At 47.0% G+C, this 21,436-nt stretch overlaps 1 protein-coding gene across 3 annotated transcripts in view; it reads right to left on the bottom strand.

Annotated features, from left to right (window-relative positions):
• Positions 1-21,436, bottom strand: part of KIFAP3 (kinesin associated protein 3) — a 154,196-nt gene that overhangs the window by 34,761 nt on the left and 97,999 nt on the right. For all 3 annotated transcript variants that reach the window (XM_034778758.1, XM_034778756.1, XM_034778757.1), the window contains exon 19: positions 16,485-16,584. In XM_034778758.1, the coding sequence (XP_034634649.1) occupies positions 16,485-16,584 (100 nt within the window). The remainder of the gene's footprint in view (positions 1-16,484; positions 16,585-21,436) is intronic.

Here is a 21,436-nt window from a genome sequence, read left to right as displayed (position 1 = left end):
CAGTGGGTGAGTGAAGACTGGGTAACCCTGGGAAGGAGGATGGCATGCACTAATCACTGCCAGGTGGATTCATAAGGAGCTGATGAATAGGCCTGATGTCTTTAGAGAAAGGATATAATCTAAAATGAGAGGGATCTCTGCATTTTCTGGGGGGAAAAAATGGTCCTTAGATGCTCCCAAGAAGAAAAATATCTTCACTTTGCCAGGTAACACTGTCTAGTGGAATCCTTCATTCTATTAGAAAGTACGTCTCGTCGGCTGTGGAACATGAGTGTTCTAAGGATAACGCCCATCCAAAAACCAAGCCCTGAGGTGAAGTTAATAAGGATCGGGGTGCTTGATTTGCCATGGGTCAGAAACTCAGAAAATGTTGGGGGGGGCATGCACAGGAGATTCAGGAACCAAAACTGTCTGGGCCAGTAAGGGGCAATCAGGATAATCCATTCCCTGTCCTGATGGATTTTACATAGAACTCTTGTCAGAAGCAATAGTGGAGAGAATGCATGGTTCAGGTGATCTGACCAAGGAAGAAGTAGAGCATAACCTTGGGAGTGGTAACCTAGGACTCCTCTTGAGCAGTATGTGATACATTTTCTGTTTGTTATGGAGGAGAATCCCTGGTTGGGGTTCCCCATAGATTAAAGATATTGCATAGTACCGAGTCATGGATTTCCCACTCCTGGTTGGCTGAAAAATGCCTGCTGAAGGAGTCTGAGTGTATTTCATTTTCTGGGAAGGTAGGTGGTCGATAGGTTGATTTGGTTGCTGATGCACCAGTTCCACAAGCTAACTGCTTCTGCACACAGGGAGACAGATCTCACTCCTCCCTGCTTGTTGAGTAGAAAATGGTTGGCATGTTGTTCGACAGTATCAGGACGTGGTGAGCACACATGAACGGAAGAAAAGCCTTGCATGCCTTCTGGATTGCCTGTAACTCCAGAATGCTGATGTGCATCCTGGACTCTCAGGGTATCCAGGTGCCATGTATTGTATGGCTGAGCATGTAGGCTCCCCAACTGAAAAGAGATGTGCCTGTGGTAACGGTGCTGTCTGGACAGGAGGGAAGACAGGAGATGCCCACACATACCTGTCGAGGATTTGTTCACCACAATAGGGAAGAAACCACCTTGGCAGGAATTGTTACCATGAAGTTCATCGGGTGGTAGTTTGGAGGGTATAATGACTGAAGCCATGCTTGAAGGCAATGACGATGGACTCTTGTGAATGGAGAGACATGAGTGCATGAGGTCATATGACATAGGAGAGAGAGGCATGTCTTGACCAGTACTTGAGGGCTGTTTGTGATCTGGGCTATAATATTGTTCATGGTCTGAAATCTGTCTGTGGGCACATATACCCTTGCAGGGACCAAATCCAGGGTGGTCCCGATGAAGTCCAGGGACTGTGGGGGTGAGAACAGATTTTTCAGCATTTAGACTGACCCCTCCCAGGGAAGAGAGGAAGTGTAGCATCATTAGAGTTGATGCATGGGCCTTCTGGCATGACTAAGCAACAAGGAGCCAATCGTCAAGGCAGGGGAATACAAAGAGATTGAGGTGTCTGGCATGAGTGGCCACTATCGAGAATACTTTGGTGAAGACTCTGGAGGTGGTTGCCATGCCGAAAGGGAGTATTCTGTACTGAAAATTATTGGAGCCCACCAGGCATCTGACGAGGCATCTGTGAGCAGGATGAATATCTACATGAAAGTATCCAGAGCTGTAAAGTATCAGAGGGGTAGCCATGTTAGTCTGAATCTGTAAAAAGCAACAGAGGGTCCTGTGGCATCTGAAGAAGTGAGGTTCTTACCCACGAAAGCTTATGCTCCCAATACTTCTGTTAGTCTCAAAGGTGCCACAGGACCCCCTGTTGCTTTTTACAGAGCTGTAAAGTACGTGTCCTTTTCTAGGGAGGGTATTATAGAGGCCAATGTAACCATATGAAACTTGAATTTGCAAATTGGTTGAGGTGGTGGAGGTTGAGAATTGGTCTCCCTCTGCCCTTCTTTTTGGGTATAAGGAAATATGTCAAGGAAAAACTGCTCACTTAGTATTGAGGGGGAAGATGTTCTATTGCTCCTTGCTCTAATAGGGAGTCCACCTCTTGTTTGAGAATTGTCTCGTGAGAGTGATCCCCGAAGGGGAAGGGGCTTGTGGAAGAGATATGGATGCAAACTCAATCATATAGCCATAATGGATGATATTCAGCACCCACTAGTCTATTGTTATTGCACTCCAGGTGTTGAGAAAGAATGCTAGATGACATCCAAATAGCATGTGAAGATTGGGCAATGTTGGGCTTAGCGGCTTGCAGCACTCAAGGTCCCACCAAAAATAGTGCCTCACCGGGGGTTGAGATTAGATGCCAAGCCTGTTGCTGAAGGCGCAGGGAAGGGGTCCTTTGAACCTTCTGCCTTGTGTGTGATGGTTCATAGGGCCTCTAATGAAAAAAATGTTGAGCCATGGGTCTAGGTCTAGGCAATTATCAATGGAACTTCCTCGAGGGGACAGGTGTATATATCCCCAGAATGTGAAGGGTAGCCCTAGAGCATGGAGGGAATTGTTCGACTTCTGACTGAATAACTGTGATTCATTAAAGGGGAGGTCCTCCACAGTGTTCTGGATATCTCTAGGGAACCCTGACATATGGAGCCATGACACTCTGCATATAACAGCAGCAGTAGCCATGGCTCTAGACGAAGTGTCAGCAGCATCAACTGTGGATTGGAGAGCAGCCTTTGCTCTTAGTTTGCCTTCATCTCTCAACTGGATACAAGCTTTGTCCTGTTGTGGCAGACTGTTAGTGAAGTCTATAAACTAGGAATAGTTCACAAAGTCCTTCTTGGGTATTAGTGCCTGGTAATTGGCTATTAGCAAGTAAACACCTGTCAAGGATGGTCTAGATAATACAGTAACTCCTCACTTAACGTTGTAGTTATGTTCCTGAAAAATGTGACTTTAAGCGAAATGATGTTAAGCAAATCCAATTTCCCTTAAAAATTAAATGTAAATGAGGGGGTTAGGTTCCAGGGAAATGTTTTTCACCAGACAAAAGACACACACAAAGTTTTAAACAAACAATTTAATACTGGTACACAGTGATTATGATTGTGAAGCTTGACTGAGGTGGAGGAGTCAGAGGATGGGATATTTCCCAGGGAATGCCTTACTGCTAAATGATGAACTAGCAATTGGCTGAGCCCTCAAGGGTTAACTCTCACACTCTACAAGGCAGAAGGAATGGAGGGAGGGGAGATAGCGACACACACCGTGTGTGTGTGTGTGTGTGTGTGTGTGTGTGTGTGTGTGTGTGTGTGAGAGAGAGAGAGAGAGAGAGAGAGATGCACATTTCCCCTTTAAGTACGCTGACCCCACTCTTGAGTACACTGCCTTGTTAATTAGATCAGCTTGCCGAGACTGCAGCTGCTGCCATGAAGCTCCCTCTGTCCTCAGCCCTGTTGTGTGTCCCCCCTGCACTATGGAAGATGGGGTAAGCGGGGTGCAGGAGCAGGGGGAAGGGGGACATACTGACATTAGCCCCCCTCTTCCTCCCTTCCTCCCCACACAGCAAGCAGGAGTCTCGGGGAACAGCTCCAAGGCAGAAGGCAGGAGTAGCACATGGCAGTGGGGGGAAGAACAGCTGAACTGAGGCTGCCTGAATTCATCAGAAGGGAAGGAGACATAGGGGTTACCACTTCATCCAAAGATGAAGATGGCAGTCTTGTTTGTTCCGGCAAAACTGCCAGATCCAGTGTATAGTGACTGCTTTTCCTCCTCTGAAGTAGAGAGCGAAAGAGAGCGAGAGAGAGCGTGTGTGTGTGTGTGTGTGTAAATCTGAGTGCCTCCTTCTAGCGGAGGCAAGGAGTGACTCTCTAGCAGACCTGATCGACTCTGCAGTGGGGTGCTGGTCCCAGGGTCCTTAGTGTGGCCAGTAGGAAGTGTCTGGTGTAGGTCTTTTGGATGGCAGAGGATATGTAGGGTGATTCAGAGTCTTCTGATGAGGAGAAAGTTGATTCCTGTTCCAGGGGTGGTACAGTCGGTGACACTGAAAGGAAGTTGTATTTCAAGAAAGGAAAAGGCAATAAACTACTCTGAGTGGTCGATTCTCCAGATGGTGTTATGACATCTCTGGAAAGGAACGGACCCGATCGAGGGGATTCCAGATCCAGGAGTGCAAAGATGTCCTGTGGAGTGGCATGTGACCCAGTTCTCATCATTGTGAGAGGGGATGTCTCTGCCCAGTCCATCGGAGCCTGAAAGGGTGCTGTTGAAGATGGTGGCGTCTTCATCAGTGACAATGGATCCCAAGGTTTGGGAGGTGTCAACGAGGACAGTACCGACGGGTTGTGTTACAGCACTGATGGAGCCCGATGTTTACATGGACTTTCTTGTCAAGCCTCTTGGGCTTGAGGAGCTGGGCTTGCTCAGAGCCAAATCCGACTTTTTTGCAGTGGATTTCACGGAAGACTTATTCCTATGAGAGTGCTTCCTGTGTTCCCGAGAAGATCCTGCCAGGGGATTTATGGGGGTCGATTCTCTGGCACCAGTGTTGGACTTAGCAGCAGGAGACTCACTCCTTGCTGAATCAGGTCAATGTAGGGGGGGAGGGGGAGAGAGGGGGGAGGGTTCCCTGGCCGGGTCCGATTGAGGCCTCATGACCTTTTCCATGAGGTGTTTTCGAAGTCAGAGTTCCCACCCTTCTCAGGTACAGCTGTGGAACAAACAGCAGATACCTTGCATTGTTGCAATGTGAGCTTCCCCGAGGCAGTACAGTTTGAAGCCTGGAGTCCTGGGCATAGTCCAGTACCCGTACAGGATAGAGGAGAAAGGGTTCCCCCAAAATATTAATCTAGCACTAAAATCTATGAAAAATACTGTAACTATAAACTGTACAAGATACTAAAAACTATTTAAGAAGCTAAATCTTGTCTTAAGGGATGAAGCCGAAGCTACAGACACAGAAAGGTTCCGACCCAGGCCATGCAGCGGCCTGAAGAGGTGGTCAGTCCACCCTACCCTTTATCCTCTCGGTCAGAGACACGAGGTGAGCCAGGGCGTATGCACGGACCAATGGATACTACTTCCAAATTCCCTGGCTCCAGGCACACGGTGCGCTTGGGTAACCCATAGTGGAATACAATAGGGACCAGCACTTGAAGAGGAAAAATCTATTCGCAGCAAATGAAAAAACCTGGATACAAGCTGTTAAAACAACCTCCTTCAGTCATGTATTTTCAGTTGAATGGAAAACACATCCCTGAGATGTTTGCATTCTGGCCCACCAAAACTTGGAGGAAAATGTGCATGCAGCAACTCTAGGTTTGTCACTATTTTATTGTGCTATATTAAAAATATTCCTTAAAAATATGCACCATCCACAAGGACATAATTCCATATATCTGGGTCTCTCTTATTTAATCAAGTCCCTGCCATTTCAGGGGCCTCTGTCTTTGGTGCACCTCAGCCCCTCCTGTTCTCTGCCTGTGGCTCACCATACTTTACTCTTCTGAGGAGTGTAACACTTAGGGCACATCTTCACTACAGAGCTAAATCGACACTGCTGCAATCGATGCAGCAGCATCGATTTAGCAGTCTAGTGAAGACATGCTCAATGGGAGAGCACTCTCCCATCGATTTCTGTACTCCACCTCCCTGAGAAAGAACAGTTACCTGTTCCATAACTGGAGTTCTTCAAAATGTGTTGCTCCTGTCTATTCTGCAGTAGGTGTGCATGCTCACCACGTGCACCGGTGCTGGAAGTTTTTCCCTTAGCAGTACCCGTACTGGGGGAGCACCACGGCGACCCCTGGAGTGGCGCCTGTATATCGCACTTTAAGGGGAGCTATGGGCTCCCCCCACCCTCGGTTCCGTCTTGCCGGACAACTCCGATAGAGGAGAAGGAGGGCGGGGTGTGGAATAGACAGGAGCAACACATCTCGAAGAACGCCAGTTACGGAACAGGTAACTGCCCTTTCTTCTTCGAGTGATTACTCCTGAATATCCCACAGTAGGCGATTCCAAGCAGTATCTGTTGGAGGTGGGTAGGAGTTCACAGTGGTTCGGGACGAAGTACCGCCCTGCCGAACCCGGCGTCATCCCTAGACTGGGAGACGATCACGTAATGCAAAGGGGGGATATGATTACTCTCTTTAAATATATCAGAGGGATAAATACCAGGGAGAGAGAGGAATTATTTCAGCTCAGTACTAATGTGGACACGAGAACGAATGGATATAAAATGGCTGTCGGGAAGTTTAGGCTTGAAATTAGACGAAGGTTTCTAACCGTCAGAGGGGTGAAGTTTTGGAACAGCCTTCCGAGGGAAACAGTGGGGGCGAAAGACCTCTCTGGCTTTAAGATTAAGCTTGATAAGTTTATGGAGGGGATGGTTTGATGGGATAAAGTGATTTTAGTCAACAGGTCAATAACGTGCCATCGCTGGTAATTAGCAACAATGGTCAATGATGGGATATTAAAAGTTACTACAGAGAACTTTTTCCAGAGGGTCTGGCTAGAGAATCTTGCCCGCATGCTCGGTGTTCAGCTGATCGCCATATTTGGGGTCGGGAAGGAATTTTCCTCCAGGGTAGATTGGCAGAGGCCCTGGAGGTTTTTCGCCTTCCTCTGCAGCATGGGGCAGGGGTCACTTGCTGGAGGATTCTCAGCGATTTGAAGTCTTTAAATCATGATTTGGGGACTTCAACAGCTGAGTCAAGGGAGAGAATTCTTCCAGGAGTGGGTGGGTCAGGTTTTGTGGCGCGCATCATGCGGGAGATCAGACTAGATGATCATAATGGTCCCTTCTGACCTTAGAGTCTATGAGACTCTCGCCTTGTCCGCTTTCACCTTTTGAAGGACCTTGGCGATGAAGGGGAACGGGGGAAAAGGCATAGAGGAACTGGCCCGACCAGCTCAGGAGGAATGCGTTGGAGATCGCGCCTTCCCCCACCACTCCCTGGAGCAGAACCGGGGACAACGACGGTTCTGACAGGTTGCAAATAGGTCGATCTAGGGAGCTCCCCACTCTTGGAAGAGCCGGTGAGCAACCTCTGAGTGGAGCGACCACTCATACTGGGGGGGAGAAAACCCTGCTGAGGTGGTCTGCTTGCGTATTGCAGACGCCCGGGAGGTGAGCTGCCCTCAGGGAGATATCGTGGGCTATACAGAACTCCCATACGTTCAGGCCTTCCCGGCAGAGGGCTAGGGAGCGAGTCCCACCTTGCCTGTTGATATAGTACATGGCGGCAGTGTTGTCCATGAGGACTCTGAGCACCTTGCCGTGGAGGTGCGTGAGGAACACCACGCACGCCAACCGAACCACCCTGAGCTCCTTGACGTTTATGTGAAGGAGCACGTCCGGGGCCGACCACATTCCCTGAGTTTGTGGGGATGAGATCCCTTAGGGTCTCGAACCTGTCCAGGGGAAGAGAGGCTGTGGCCCTGGAGGAGTCCAGCAGGGACCCAATGAACTCTATATGCTGAACGGGCCCTAATGTCGATTTGATCTCGTTCATGACCAGGCCTAGATCGGCGCATGTCAAGAGGAGCAGCTCTACGTGGGACTCCACTTCGAAACGCGACTCCCCCTTGAGGTAAGGGGAGGGAAGATTTGTACGCCCTCCCGCCTGAGGTAGGCCGCCACCACAGACATACATTTCGTGAAAACCCTGGGAGCCGTGGATAGGCCAAAGGGGAGGAACGTGAATTGGTAGTGATCCATCCCCACCATGAATCGAAAATATGGACATGAAAGTACGTGTCCTGGAGATCCAGGGCCGCGTACCAGTCCCCTGGGTCCAGGGAGGGAATAATAGAGGCCAGGGACACCACGCGGAACTTGGAACGGGTCAGAAACCTGTTCAGGTCGTGCAGGTCCAGAATGGGCTTGAGACCCCCTTTCACCTTCGGGATCAGGAAGTATCGGGAGTAGAACCTTTGCCCTGGAACTGAACTGGTGCCCTTTCCACCGCCTCTAGGTGGAGCAACCAGTCCACCTCCTGACATAGGAGGCGGATATGGTCCGGGTCCCCCGGGACCATCGGGGATGGCAGGTGATTTGGCGGGGGTGAGGTGAACTGCAACACGTAGCCCTTGGAGATGGTACTGAGGACTCATTGGTCCGAAGTAATGTGGGACCACGCCCTGAGGAAGGCAGACAATTGGTTGCAGAACACAAACTTTATTAATCGGGGAGTCTCCCTGGCAACCGGCCTGGTGCCCCCCTGCCAATAGTCAAAACTGCTTCTTTCCCTGCCTCTTGCCCTTAGAGGGTCCAGGCTATGGGGCCCCATATCTGCTCCTCGCAGGTTGAGCCGCCGGAACAGATTTGGCCTTGTCCTTAGCAGGAGGGACATAGAGGCCCAAGGTCTGCAAGGTGGTGCGGGAATCCTTCATCCCATGCAGCCTGACGTCCATCTGGTCTGCAAAGAGCGCCTTGCCATCGAATGGGAGGTCCTGCATCAGCAATTGTGCCTCCGTCGACAGCCCAGACAACAAGAGCCACGATGCCCTGCGCATGGTGATCGCGGAAGGCATCGAGCGGGCCGCCATGTCTGCCGCATCGGATGTCGCTTGCAGGACTGCTTTTGCCGCCGACGACCCCTCTTCCACCAGGGCCTTGAAGTCCTTTCTGTCCCGGTCTGGGAGGAGGGGCCAAATTTAGGCAGGGACTCCCACAGGTTGAAGTAGTACCTGCTCAGTAGGGCCTGGTGGTTGGCTACGCGAAGCTGGCCAACGAATACAATTTTCTGCCAAAGGAGTCCAGTCTCCTGGCGTCTTTATTTTTTGGGGTGGGCGTGGGCTGGCCCTGACGCTCTCTGTGGTTTACCGATTCCACAATGAACAAGTTGGGTGGCGGGTATGAATACAGGTATTCATGGTCTTTCGCCAGCACAAAGTATTTCCTCTCGGCCTATTTTGAGATTGGGGCCAAGGAGGCGGGGGGTTGGCACAGGGAGTTTGAAATGTTGTCAATACCCTGGTGCAGAGGCAGGACCATGCGACTCGGTGCCGAGGGAGACAGGACGTTAAAGAGGGAATTGGATGGACCCTCCACCTCCTTGGCCTGCAGCTGTAGGCTGGAAGCCACCCGCTTTAGCAGGTCCTGGTGCATCTTGAAGTCCTCCTGCGGGACCGAAGGCGGAGGCGCTGCTATGGTGTCGTCCGGTACCGGGGAGATGGCCCGTACAGAGCCGGGTACCTCAGTCGGTGCAGGGGCATCGATACCGAGGTCAGAGTCCCGGTGCACATCTGCCGACTCGTGGCCCAGCGACTTGTCTTGTGGGCGGCCGGAGGAGGCCGATGGAGCCCAGGATGCTCCGGCGACCGAGCGGGCCTCTGCTTGGGCTGGCACCAATGGCCACGGTGCCCACTGGCACCACGGTCCTTGCCATGGAGTCCTTTGCCATTGGTTCAGCTGAACACGGGATGGCAACATGAGCTCCAGCGGGACAGCACGTGCCGAGGATGGGTGGATGCATGCCGAGGCTGAGGTTGCCGAAGAACGCTCGGTGCCGTGGGAACGGTAGGAGCGGCTTCTGTGGTGTCATCTCCCTCGGGACCGGGATCTCGACAACGACGAACTGTACCCACGCGACGAACACCTTCGGTAGGCATGGCGGCGATGCGAAGCCCGGTGCCTTGACTCCAAGGGGAGTCTCCGGCGTGATGCCTCGACGACCGGGAGCTGGAATGGGAGCAGTGACGTTTGTCCCATCGAGAGTGGCCCCGGTACTCGTATCTAGCAGATGAGTGTTCACGGTGCCTCCCTCGGTGCCTCCGCTCGCTGGCGGGGGTGTGGAGGGTCCCCGCGACTCCCATCCCGACAGCAGCCCTGCCGGTCTGGCCAGCATCGAGGGTGGCCAGGAGCTGTCTGAAGAGCGCGCGCTGCGGGGAATCAATCTTCGGAGTGGGAACTGTGGCTGCTTGGAGAAGTCTGGTGGGCACCCAAAGGGGGCTTGCCCCGCAACCTAGGGCCCGAACCCGATTGTGAGCTCGGGACAGGCAGGGTCATAATGTTCTTCGCAGCCTGCACCGCCTCTGGTGTTGACGGCATCCGTACTGGTGGGGATGCCTGGGTCGACGGTACCGGGCTGCTCTGCTCCACACAAGTCGGAGCCTTAGAGCCCGGGGGGGATTGAGGGCTGCCCAGCGCGGGACCAGCCTCCCCCTTGTCATTATCATGGCGTTGTTGCGAGGCCAAGCCCTTCCCTTGCTTTTTGGAGGGAGAACGGCGCCGACTGGTCGAAGGGGCCTCGCTATGTACCGACGACGCAGCGGCCGGTGCCGAGTCCGATCTGCGCACCGGCGTCAGAGTCAATGCCGACTTCATCAGTAGAGCTCGAAGTCTGAAGTCTCTCTCCTTCTTGGTTCTTGGCTTGAACGACCTACAGATCTTGCAACTGTTGGTTATGTGAGTCTCACCCAGGCAGCGAAGACAGGCAGCGTGAGGGTCGTTCCTGGGCATAGAGTGGTGACCGGAGTCACACGACTTGAAGCCTGGGGCATGCCCCGAGCCTGCTCTAACGACTGAAGAACAATGTACAACGGTACCACTAAGGTCGAGAAGAAGAGCTGCAGCAGAGCTGGAGCACGAAAGTTCCGACTACCTTCACTGGCGGCAAGAAGGAACTGAGGGTGGGGGGAGCCCATAGCTCCCCTATAGCACGATATACAGGCGCCATTCCAGGGGTCGCAGCGATGCTCCCCCAGTACAGGTACTGCTAAGAGAAAAACTTCTGGCACCGATGCACGTGGCGAGCATACACACCTACTGTGGAATACATAGGAGCAATCACTCAAGGAAGTAGTATAAGTTAAGTCATTGGCAGACCATCTCCTGGTCGACATTGCGATAAGTGTTCCCGTAACTGGAGTAGCATAGCTTAGATCGATTTACCTCGGTAGTGTAGACCTGGCCTTAGATTCAATTCTGGTTGTTGGCTTGGTGTGGGGGTGGCTGGGTGGTGCTAATGGCCTGTGGTATGCAGGTCAGATGATCTGGTGGTCTCTTCTAGCCTTGACCTCAATGACTATGAAAACACAGGTCTTTCAACCGGATATCAAGCTCTCAAACTAACTTACCTGAAACGCACCATCTTTAGTTCTAGGCTGCTCTTCCAAAATGTATTGGGTCCCTATAATCAGGGCTGTCACATTGCTAAGATGCCAACTTCTTAGCTGGGTGACCTGCCACATGTTAATGTGGAGTGAGAGTTCCTTTACAATGGTGACACAAGTGAATAGATGCTGTGCTGTCCTGACACTGTCTCCTCCAACCTGACAGGCACTGAAATTGACAAAGGTTCTGCTTGCCAAAGCTTCTGGATGGAGACAGACAGAGAGGGCAGCAGATGACCAACCCAAAATACAGCGGAGGTGGTGATCCAATTTTAGTGTATGAGCATTTACAGCATCCCTTCAAAGAGTTTTATACTCTGACATAGGAATTGATCTATCTAGCCCAGTATTCCTGTCTGTGACAGTGGTCAGTATCAGATGCTTTAGAAGAAAGTACAAGAAACCCCATGACAGTTTATGCCCTTAACATTTTTCATCCAATCTAATGGATCTGTGGCTGTCCCTATTAATATTTATTTCTTGGATTTACATTAGAATGAGACATGCCTTAGGGCACACGGGCCAGATTGTCTATAAGTATCTAATCCAGTTTGGATTCCAGTGAAGCTCTTGGCTCAATAACTGACCTATTTGAATAAGTGAACCTCAGCAGCTATAGGTCTGCAGCCCCAGTGTCTCCCGTAACAGAGCCCAGACCACGGTAGTTGAGTACTGAGAGGAAGTCACTTGTTTTATAGTGGCTATTTGTTTGGCTGCGCTCATCCTGTGTGGCTGCAGCATTGGACCCTACTTTGACTTACAAGTTTCCTCTTGTGTTTTCTCATACAGTACTGATGAAAATTTATTGATGATACTCCAGAGGCAGAGGCCACCCTTGACCCTCAGCTGGAGTGTGCTACAGCCTCAAACTGTTGTCAGATGAATGCTGCTTTGCCTCTGGTTGCGCTCTGTAACAAGGCTGGTCTAATGATTTGATACAGCGCAGCCGGTGTAGGTTGGGTCACCTTCTGCAGTTATCAGATACAGTTTATGCTGGAAACTTTTGGTGCAGAGGTGGCAGCTTGAGCCCAGCTGTGCCCCTTTGAACATTTCATGGTGGGCCCATTTCTTTGGCCATGCCGCCACCAAATCCCTTGGGCCAGGTGTAACTGTTGGCTACCACAACTCACTTAAGCCCTGGTAGGGCCTTCCTTTGCAATTACACCATGGGCACCGATACCAATTGGGCCTGTTATCATGCATGTAAGCGCTCCTTAGAGGTGCAAAATCATGGAAAAATGAACCCTTTGTATCTGATTTGTATGGTTTATATAGATTACAAATTCGTTGAGGCAAGGACTTTGTCTATGTCCTTTACACTTTTGTACAGAATGCTGTAATTGTAGGAAATAACAGCCTCATGGTAAGAGGACATGTAGAATTTTAAGAGTCTCCGTGATATTACTATAGAAAGGAGAAGGAAAATGTGGATTCTTCACAGCCAAGTGGTACTGACTCAGTTTCAGCTTAATGTTGTCACTTGCCTCAGATTTCACAGGATGGTCTCAATTTTGATAGATCTGGACCCTTCCCTCAGCACCCCCCATCATCAAGTGAACTGAACTCTTCCTATTCATTCTAGAACATCTAAACCAGTCAGAAAATACAACAAATAAAAATATATTTCATGCAAACAGACTCAAAGCACATGGAAATATGTATCATTTCAGCAGCTGGCCATTCCTTCTCCTAGCAACTAAACACGATTTAAAAAAAAAAGAAAAGTTGGACCGTTACAATATTCACATCCTATTTGCTAAACTAGTTTATGAAAACTATCCAATAATTAGTAGAAAAATGAACCATTTTTATAACAAGAAACTCTGGTTTATTAAAAGCTGGAACTGGTATCCAAAAAAAAAAAAAAAAAAATTCTTAACATAAGGTTCTTGTTAGCTTTAAAATGCAAGCATAAAAATACTACAGAATTATGTTATGGTATGGATGAAATGTACACTATATAATACATGAAAAGAACCCTGACTAGCTGCTATTATTTTTAATTAGGCTCTATAGCAAATATGGCTTTACCTTCCAATACCAGTTAAAATTTGGGGAGGCTGAAATCTCCAAACTCATGGGACTGGCAATTCTGTTGCTCATGCCTCGGAGCACTAATGCATTTTACATTAGCTCTAAGCATCAGGAAATCCTGGCTCCTGGTGCCAAGAAGTTCAAAACGATAATGACACGTCTGAAAACTAGGATTCTCTGTCCAACTGCCTGTGTCTATGCTAGCAAACAATTCTGACCCTCCTTATTGTAAATGGGACAGAACATTTGTAACAGTACATGCTGTTTCCAATTAGGTTGTCTCCCTATATGGCGGATAATTCCAGGGACAATCATATTGAAAAGCACTCCCAGAAAGAGAATTCTAATTGGAAATCAGAATGTATTTGCCTGCGCCCTGCACAAAGGGCTGTTACCAAGTTTTGCAAGTTGTATTTATTCTTTTCATGTAAATGGGTCCCCGGACTTTAATGCGTTGTGGTTACGAACAAGGACGTTCTACAAATATTTTTTATTTTTAAAATATATTTTATGTATTTTACCATTCCTTTTAGCTGGAAGGAGACCAGATTCAAAGCCTTAAAAACGTACATCTTTGACAGAAGGTTGAAACCCCAGCTTAAGCAATCTAATGTAGCTCAAGGATGCTCAAACTTTCCTCAACCAAGGGCTTCATTGGCAAAGTGACAGGATATTGATGGGGCTATTCCTAGTTTCCCAAAAACAAAGTAGACCGCAGCCATATTCATCTTTAATAGGAGCATGCAGCCATTGGGAATTACTCATAAACTTTAAGGTCAGAAGGGACCATTATGATCATCTGGTCTGACCCCCTGCATGCTGCAGGCCACAAAACCGTCCCTACCCCTTCCCTTGACTCTGCTGTTGAAGTCCCCAAATCCTGTGTTTTAGTGACTTCAATTGGCAGAGAACCCTCCTGCTAGCGATCCCTGCCCCATGCTGCGGAGGAAGGCGAAAAACCTCCAGGGCCTCAGCTAATCTACCCTGGAGGAAAATTCCTTCCCGACCCCAAATATGGCGATCAGTAAGACCCCGAGCATGTAGACAAGAGTCTCCAGCCTGACCCCTGTTAGCCATTATACTATTTACCTGCCATTGCTTGGTATTCCTTGGCTAATATGTTTTACCATTAAACCATTCCCTCCATAAACTTATCTAACTTAATCTTAAAACCAGACAGGTCCCTCGCCCCCACCGTTTCCCTCGGAAGGCCGTTCCAATATTTCACCCCTCTGACGGTCAGAAACCTTCGTCTAATTTCAAGCCTGAACTTCCCCACGGCCAGTTTATATCCATTCGTTCTCGTGTCCACATTAGTACTAAACTGGAATAATTCCTCTCCCTCCCTTATATTTATCCCTCTGATATATTTAAAGAGAGCAATCTTTGTCTCCCTCTGACATACCATCTAGATCCCAGATGTTCAAGATCGATAATTGCACCCTGTCATCTCCAAGGGCCATACCTCCATATTAAAGTTGAGAATGGCTGTGAACCACACTCCCTGAGTACGTCTAACCTCCAATCAGAGATGTGATTTCAACTCGTGTAGCACATCCAAGCTAGCTTTAATCGAGCTAGCTTGGGTGTCACAGCAGTGAAGCAGCAGCAGCATGTGCTTCTGCGCAGGCTAGCTGCCCAATTACCCAGGATTCCAGGTGGGCTGGTCCATGGTACTACAGCTTCACTGCAACAGGTACCCAAGCTAGCCATATTAAAGCAAGTCAGGTATGCCTACATGTGCTGCATGCAATCATGCCCCCTGATTGTGGTATAGACATACCCTAAGACTCCAGGGGTTGCACCTGGCTTCCTTTTTCTTCAGTTTCTCCATCACACATGGGCTTTAATAGACATATACATTTTAAAATAAATAAATAAATCACAACAGTCTATCACAAGTGCTTTCACTTTTAAAAAATATATAGTAAAGAAGTCATCACTACGTAAGAAAGATTTTGCAAAACAGTCTTAGCAAAGCCAAGCTTGGGAAGTCATTTAATTGTCAACCATTGTGTGTGCTGGGCTTGCTGACATTTCTGTGGTGAGAATCCCTCCCCCAGTCAAGCTGCAAGGAAGCAGAAGAGGCTAGTGCTGAACTGGAGTGCTCCTTAAAGAGCAATGTCAAAAAGCCATGCAGGTTAGGTTTCAGATAGCAAGGTGTATAAAGGGGAAAAAACCCACATGCTTTCTAAGAGGTTCTCCTTGGGAAAGGAGAGCAATTACGTAGTCCAACTTAACTGTTTCTCAACAGATGATTTTAGGTAGTAATCACAGAATTACCCAAAACAGATTACACCACTGCCCTACATGTTGGGATTTGTTCAGACTTTACATAAAGCTACTAAAGTTATTAGTTATTATTGGGGGAAAAAAAATAAAAGTCAAAAAAGGGTGGAAGCATGTCTCAATAACTTCTTGTAGAAGGGAATTCCACAGGATTATCATACAGCGTATGAAGTGTATTCTTCTATTGGAGCGCACTGTCACATATGCCTATCTGTCATAATTTGGCATACATGTCACATAAAATAAAGCCTTTCCTACAGATGCCATGAAGGACAAGGAAGGATCATCTTCTCTGAAATGAGAGTTTTCTTATTTAACCTTGTGAGCAAAGTCAGTCAAGAGATCCAAATTGGAACAGCTTGCTAAGATGACATAGGAGAAAAGGTCAGAATAGAAGGGCAATTTAAACAAATGTCTCCAATAGCTCCAGGAATCTACTAGTCGAGCCAAAAGGCAGACATCTTTCACCCCATCCACAAGATTTTCAAAGCGTATGACATCAGTAATCAAGCTGAGTGTTAGCTGGGAAGATTGAGTAAAATCAGGAAACAATCCTGACAGCTGAGAAACTTATTTTTAACAGCTTAAGAATACTGGAAACAATTCTGCTAGTTAATCAAATCCCCTAACGTCTCCTTAGACATTTCCAAACAATGATGCCTGAATAGTGTTTGAATAATTGTCATAACATGTAATGAGTTGTGTGCTCTAGTTTTCTATTCCATTTTTATTGCCTTTGGAAAGCTATCAGGAAATACTATGCGTACATTAATGTGTTAAAATAAATGTATAATTCAAAAGGCAAACTGGATCCTCCAGTGTGACAAAACACCATGAAGTTTTGATCTATGATTTCCATAAACCTGCTTTCTTGATGTAAATCATTCCCCTAAGTATGCTTTTAAAATGTAACCCTATTAAAGCTTGTGTTTTGGAACGGTAAAAAAGTTACTCAAGTTGAAAAAATGTAAATCAAGCATTAAAAAGAAACCTGAATGAGTAATTTTCTGATTACATAAATTCTTTCCAAAAAGAGAGCTTTACCTGCTGGAGAAGGGATGTTGCCCGACTAAGTCTCCATTTTGGAGATGATAATCACTGAAGAAATCTGGACTCACTGCTCCATCGGGGGCTATCATGCCATCTATGAAGAGACGAGAAATGTAGAGGTTGAGAGACAGTGGCATATTGGGGGTGCCAGAAAAGCAGGCCACACAGCGAGTGCTGCTTTATCCCAGGCACACTCCAGTCAGCAATCTGTGTCAGTTTAGGAATCAATAACAAGCAGCAACAAACAAGGCCAGCTCCTGGCTCAATAAGACAAGAAACTCGCCAGGGCCTGAAGCAGACTTCACCATTCACAGCCCAATTCACAGCTCCTGTGATGGGCCACAGCTCAGAGCTGTATCCCTCACATCTTTGCCAGCAGGACTGGAAGAGATGTAGAAGGTCCAATCCTGCCCATTCCATCACAGCAGTGGGACCAGAGAAGAAGTAAATATAGAGCCAAACACCAACTTCCAGGTCAGTGGAATAAAAATGGCGGGACAACCTATGGCTTGATTCCTCTACCATTACCCTTCCCCACCCTCTTGTTGAGGCTGTTCATGGAGGCAAGTTCATGACATGATTTTCCCCATCTTCCCAGTAGTTTAATGCTTCATAAGACTAGCCTAAATAAAAAATAATTTTCATATGACAGGCTCCTGGGAACTCTAGGAAATGGACAGTTCCTTAGCTAACAATAATTTCTCTTTGTTCCTTTTACATTCACCACTGGCAAAAGTAGTTGCATGTGTTTATAAACTCACTAGGACTCCTTAAAGGAATCACAGCCTTACCTGGTTTATAGAAGAGAGCAGGAAATTATGGGCTAAGATTTACTCTCAGTTACACCATCAATGTGTCAAAATCCCCAAATGAGAAACATGTCAGACAAGTCTATGATGAATGGTGACAGTTCCATCACAGAAATGCCACTTGGCAATACAGCCATTCACAGCCACCAAGTTAGACAAAATTCTGAGTGATATTAAGAGCAGCACTGCTCTGACTATGACAACCAGAGTTCTTGAAGCACTTCAAGGCTTGTGCTCACCAGTGGCTGGCACAGTTGTTCACCTGTGTGATCAACAAAAAGCAACTTCTGAAGACATGGCAAATATTAAAAATCATTGCTCTCCTGAAACCAGGGGAAAAGCCTACATAATGTTGCAAATTATCGACCCATATCTCCATTGTCTGTGCCATTCAAAGTTCTGAAGCATCTCATCCTTCCCCAGAAACAGACTCGATACTCAGCGTGGAGCAAGCAGGCTTTTGGAAAGGTTGGAGCACCTGCGATCAAGTGCTGTTTTGACAATATTGATCAAAAATTGTCTTCGGAAAAACCTCAAGACAGGAGCCATATTTCTGGATCTGACAGCAGCATATGACATGATGTGGAACACATGGCTCTTAGTCAAATTGTCAAGAGCATTCCCAGCATGGGTAATCAACATTGTTGATCTTTTCTGCAACAGAGGTTTCCATCTGGGAGACAGAGTTCGCGTGTGGAAAAGAAGCCAACAATTTACCACAAGGCTCTGTACTGGCACCGATGCTTTTCAACCTGTTCACAAAATAACCTTCCGCTCACCCTGTCCTGCATGTTCACATATGCAAATGACATTTGCTTAGGCGTCCAAGCAAGGTCATTTCTAGAACTTGATGTCCTAAACTCTGACTTGGGCCAAATACTGTAGTCAGTGGTGTTTACAACCAAGTATCATCAAGACATTTTCGAGTGTGTTCCATCTTCACAATGCCAGAACAGACCAAGAACTGAATATCTTTCTCGATGGACATTGCCTGAAACATGAATTCCACTCAATCTACCTCAAAGCAACCCTAGATACATCTCTCACATATCTCAACCATCTGAGGAAAACTGCAGCTAAGGTGAGGACACTTAACATTCTAAAAATCCCTGGCTGCCACTTCATGGGGAACAAACTTTCAAACTCTCCAATCATCCAATTTAGTCCTATGTTACTCTGCAGCAGAATACTTTGTTCTGGTCTGACCCCATTCATCCCATGTCAAGTTGGCTGACACACAACTACACTCAAGCCATGCATTGCAACTGGGATGATTCAACCCACACCAGTACCATGGTTCCCTATGTTAAGTAACATCACTCCTCCATACATCTGCCATGAGGATGCTACAGCCTGAATATTAGGGCAAACCCAAGCCTACTGCTATACACAGACCTCTTTGACGAATCCAAGAAAGTGCTTGTTGTCAAAGCATCCACTGTGAGCCAACCTACGCTGCCCAGATTTCTCTGCAATGTCAGTGTGGTGTGAAGAGTGGTTTCTGATGTCAACCGCAGACCAATCTCTTAGGGTACGTCTATACTTACCTCCGGGTCCAGTGGTAAGCAATCTATCTTCTGGGATCGATCCTGGAAGTGTTCGCCGTCGACACCGGTACTCCTGCTCCGCGAGAGGAGTACGCGGAGTCAACAGGGGAGCCTGCCTGCCGCGTGTGGACCCGCGGTAAGTTCGACCTAAGATACTTCGACTTCAGCTACGTTATTCACGTAGCTGAAGTTGCGTATCTTAGTTCGAAGTGGGGGGTTAGTGTGGACCAGGCCTTATAACTGAACCGACCATGTGTGTACCTGGCTTTGATTTACCACACCATTTATGGGTCCTTCTGAATCAATTTGAGTAGGGTAGGCCCAATGTGCAGCCAGCCTTCACACCTGAGGCCAACAAGAGGATCCCACATGTGGCTATGGCCAAAGACAGTGTCACACATCACTGACGACTGCCCTCTGACCAGATTGGATGGTGGTCTAAGGTCTCTAAATCTGGCTGATGAGGCTGCTGCAAATTGGTTTAGCAAGCTCTGCACCTGATAAGAAAAAGCTACACAGTGTAACTCCAGAGTCACTCCACTGCTCCAGATTTATTTCAGTTAAAATGAAAGCACTGTTTATCATTATTGCTATTCTTACACTCTTGGTACATTAGTTGTTAATAAAAAGGGCACAGTTCTTTACCTGGTAAGAAGTGCCAGGCTTTATTAGAGAAAACAAGGCTATCTCCATTAAAATATATAGTAACTATGAGAGTCTGAGGCAGCGTTTAAAAGTGAGTCCCCAGCCTTACAGATCAGAAAGCATTCTAATAAAAAAAAAAAACCCATGGAAGAAACAGATGCACTCTGACTGATACTTTAATAGTTTAACAGACGACAGAGAGATTCCTAATGACTAGGAAGTAACAAATGCCATTCCACTTTAAAGTAAAAGAGATAAGATCCAGGGAATCACAGGCCACTTAGCTTAACCTCTGTGGTTTCAAAGCTACTAAAGTTGCCTAAGCAGGAAGCAGTGGAAAGTTACTTACAGACACACGGGCTTAAAGAGGACGACTCAGGCATTCAAACAAATCTCTCTTTGCATTACAAATTTACCTGATTTTTTTTTTTTTTTTTTTGAAGATAATGTAGCGACAAATGATAAAAGGAATAGAGCTGACACATCTAGATTTCCATGAGACATTTGATGAGGTGCTACAGAGATTCATTTAGAAGATAATAGCGTATGGGAAAGTGATTGAAGACAACATAACAGATTGTAAATGAAAAATGCTAGCCATATCAGACAGCATTTTTAGAAGTGTAAAATGCGGTGGAAGAGTGTACAGCTAATTGCATACATGTGTGTACAGCATGAGAGAAAATAGAACCTGACAAGAAAATATTCTGACAAATAAATAATCCTGTCTTTTCACATTGTTCAGATGGAGGCAAAAGGCCAATGTACCATATAGAGCAGGGGTCAGCAACGTTTGGCACGCGGCTCACCAGAGTAAGCACCCTGGCGGGCCTGGCCAGTTTATTTACTTACTGACGCAGCAGGTTCGGCCGATCACGGCCCCCACTGGCCGCAGTTCGCAGTCCCGGGCCAATGGGGGGCGGCAAGAAGCTGAGGCCAGCACATCGCTCACCCGCGCCGCTTCCCGCAGCCCCCATTGGCCCTGGACGGCGAACCGTGGTCAGTGGGGGCCGCGATCGGCCCAATCTGCCGCATCAGCAGGTAAATAAACTGGCTCGGCCCGCTAGGGTGCTTACCCTGGCGAGCCGCGTGCCAGACATTGCCGACCCCTGACATAGAGTAAAATATTTCAAAGGAAAACAGATTTAATTATATTAATACTTATATTAAGTCTCTTTCTCTCTATTTGAATTGTTAAACAAAAAAATAAGATGGAACATAAGCATCTTTGCACTAAAGGTATTTTCAAATTTTAAATATGCAAATTAAGTAATTTCATATTGTAAATATTAAGTTTTATGTTAGACTTTTATCTCAAAACCAGGATTATTAAATATCTAAATACTTTTTTCATCCTTATCAATGGAAAAAGCATTACATTTTAACTTTGATACTGAAGTAACCACGCACTGCTTAAGGTTTCTTCAGTCAACCTCACTAGCTTTCAAACCATAAAGCTCAGAGAGTTATGGACAACAAATGCATGAATTTGTAGGAAAATAAAAGTACAGTGTCAGTTGAACAGAATGCTATTACAGGTTAATCAATATCGGTTATTACATATATTCAACCTAAGTTTAGAATGTGTACATTCAAAGCTGAGGGAACACTGAACTCATGGAAAGTTTCTTTAGAGTCTTCTTTAGATTCTGATGTAGGCGTAGTCATTTTATGTGATGGTGTTGATGCAGCACCACAATAATAACTCATGTTATTTGTGATTTGAAGAATTCTTCCTGGTTGAGAGAGGAGATGAGTATTTTGCTTCGCCCAATCAGAGAGCAGGTCATCCATAAAAGTATCATCCCGAACTTTCATAAATAAGCTAGTTCTGACCGAATGAAGTTTTGATTTTTGAACTTATGAACAAATAGTCCTTCAGAAATCTATATAACTGCAAAAAAAGATTCCAGTTGGTATAATAATCCATAGTCTTTTCAAAAGT

This window comes from Trachemys scripta, chromosome 8 (assembly GCF_013100865.1).
Source record: "Trachemys scripta elegans isolate TJP31775 chromosome 8, CAS_Tse_1.0, whole genome shotgun sequence".
Lineage (NCBI taxonomy): Eukaryota > Metazoa > Chordata > Testudines > Emydidae > Trachemys > Trachemys scripta.
Note: the sequence above shows the minus strand (reverse complement) of the source record. Positions and strands in the feature narration are given on the sequence as shown.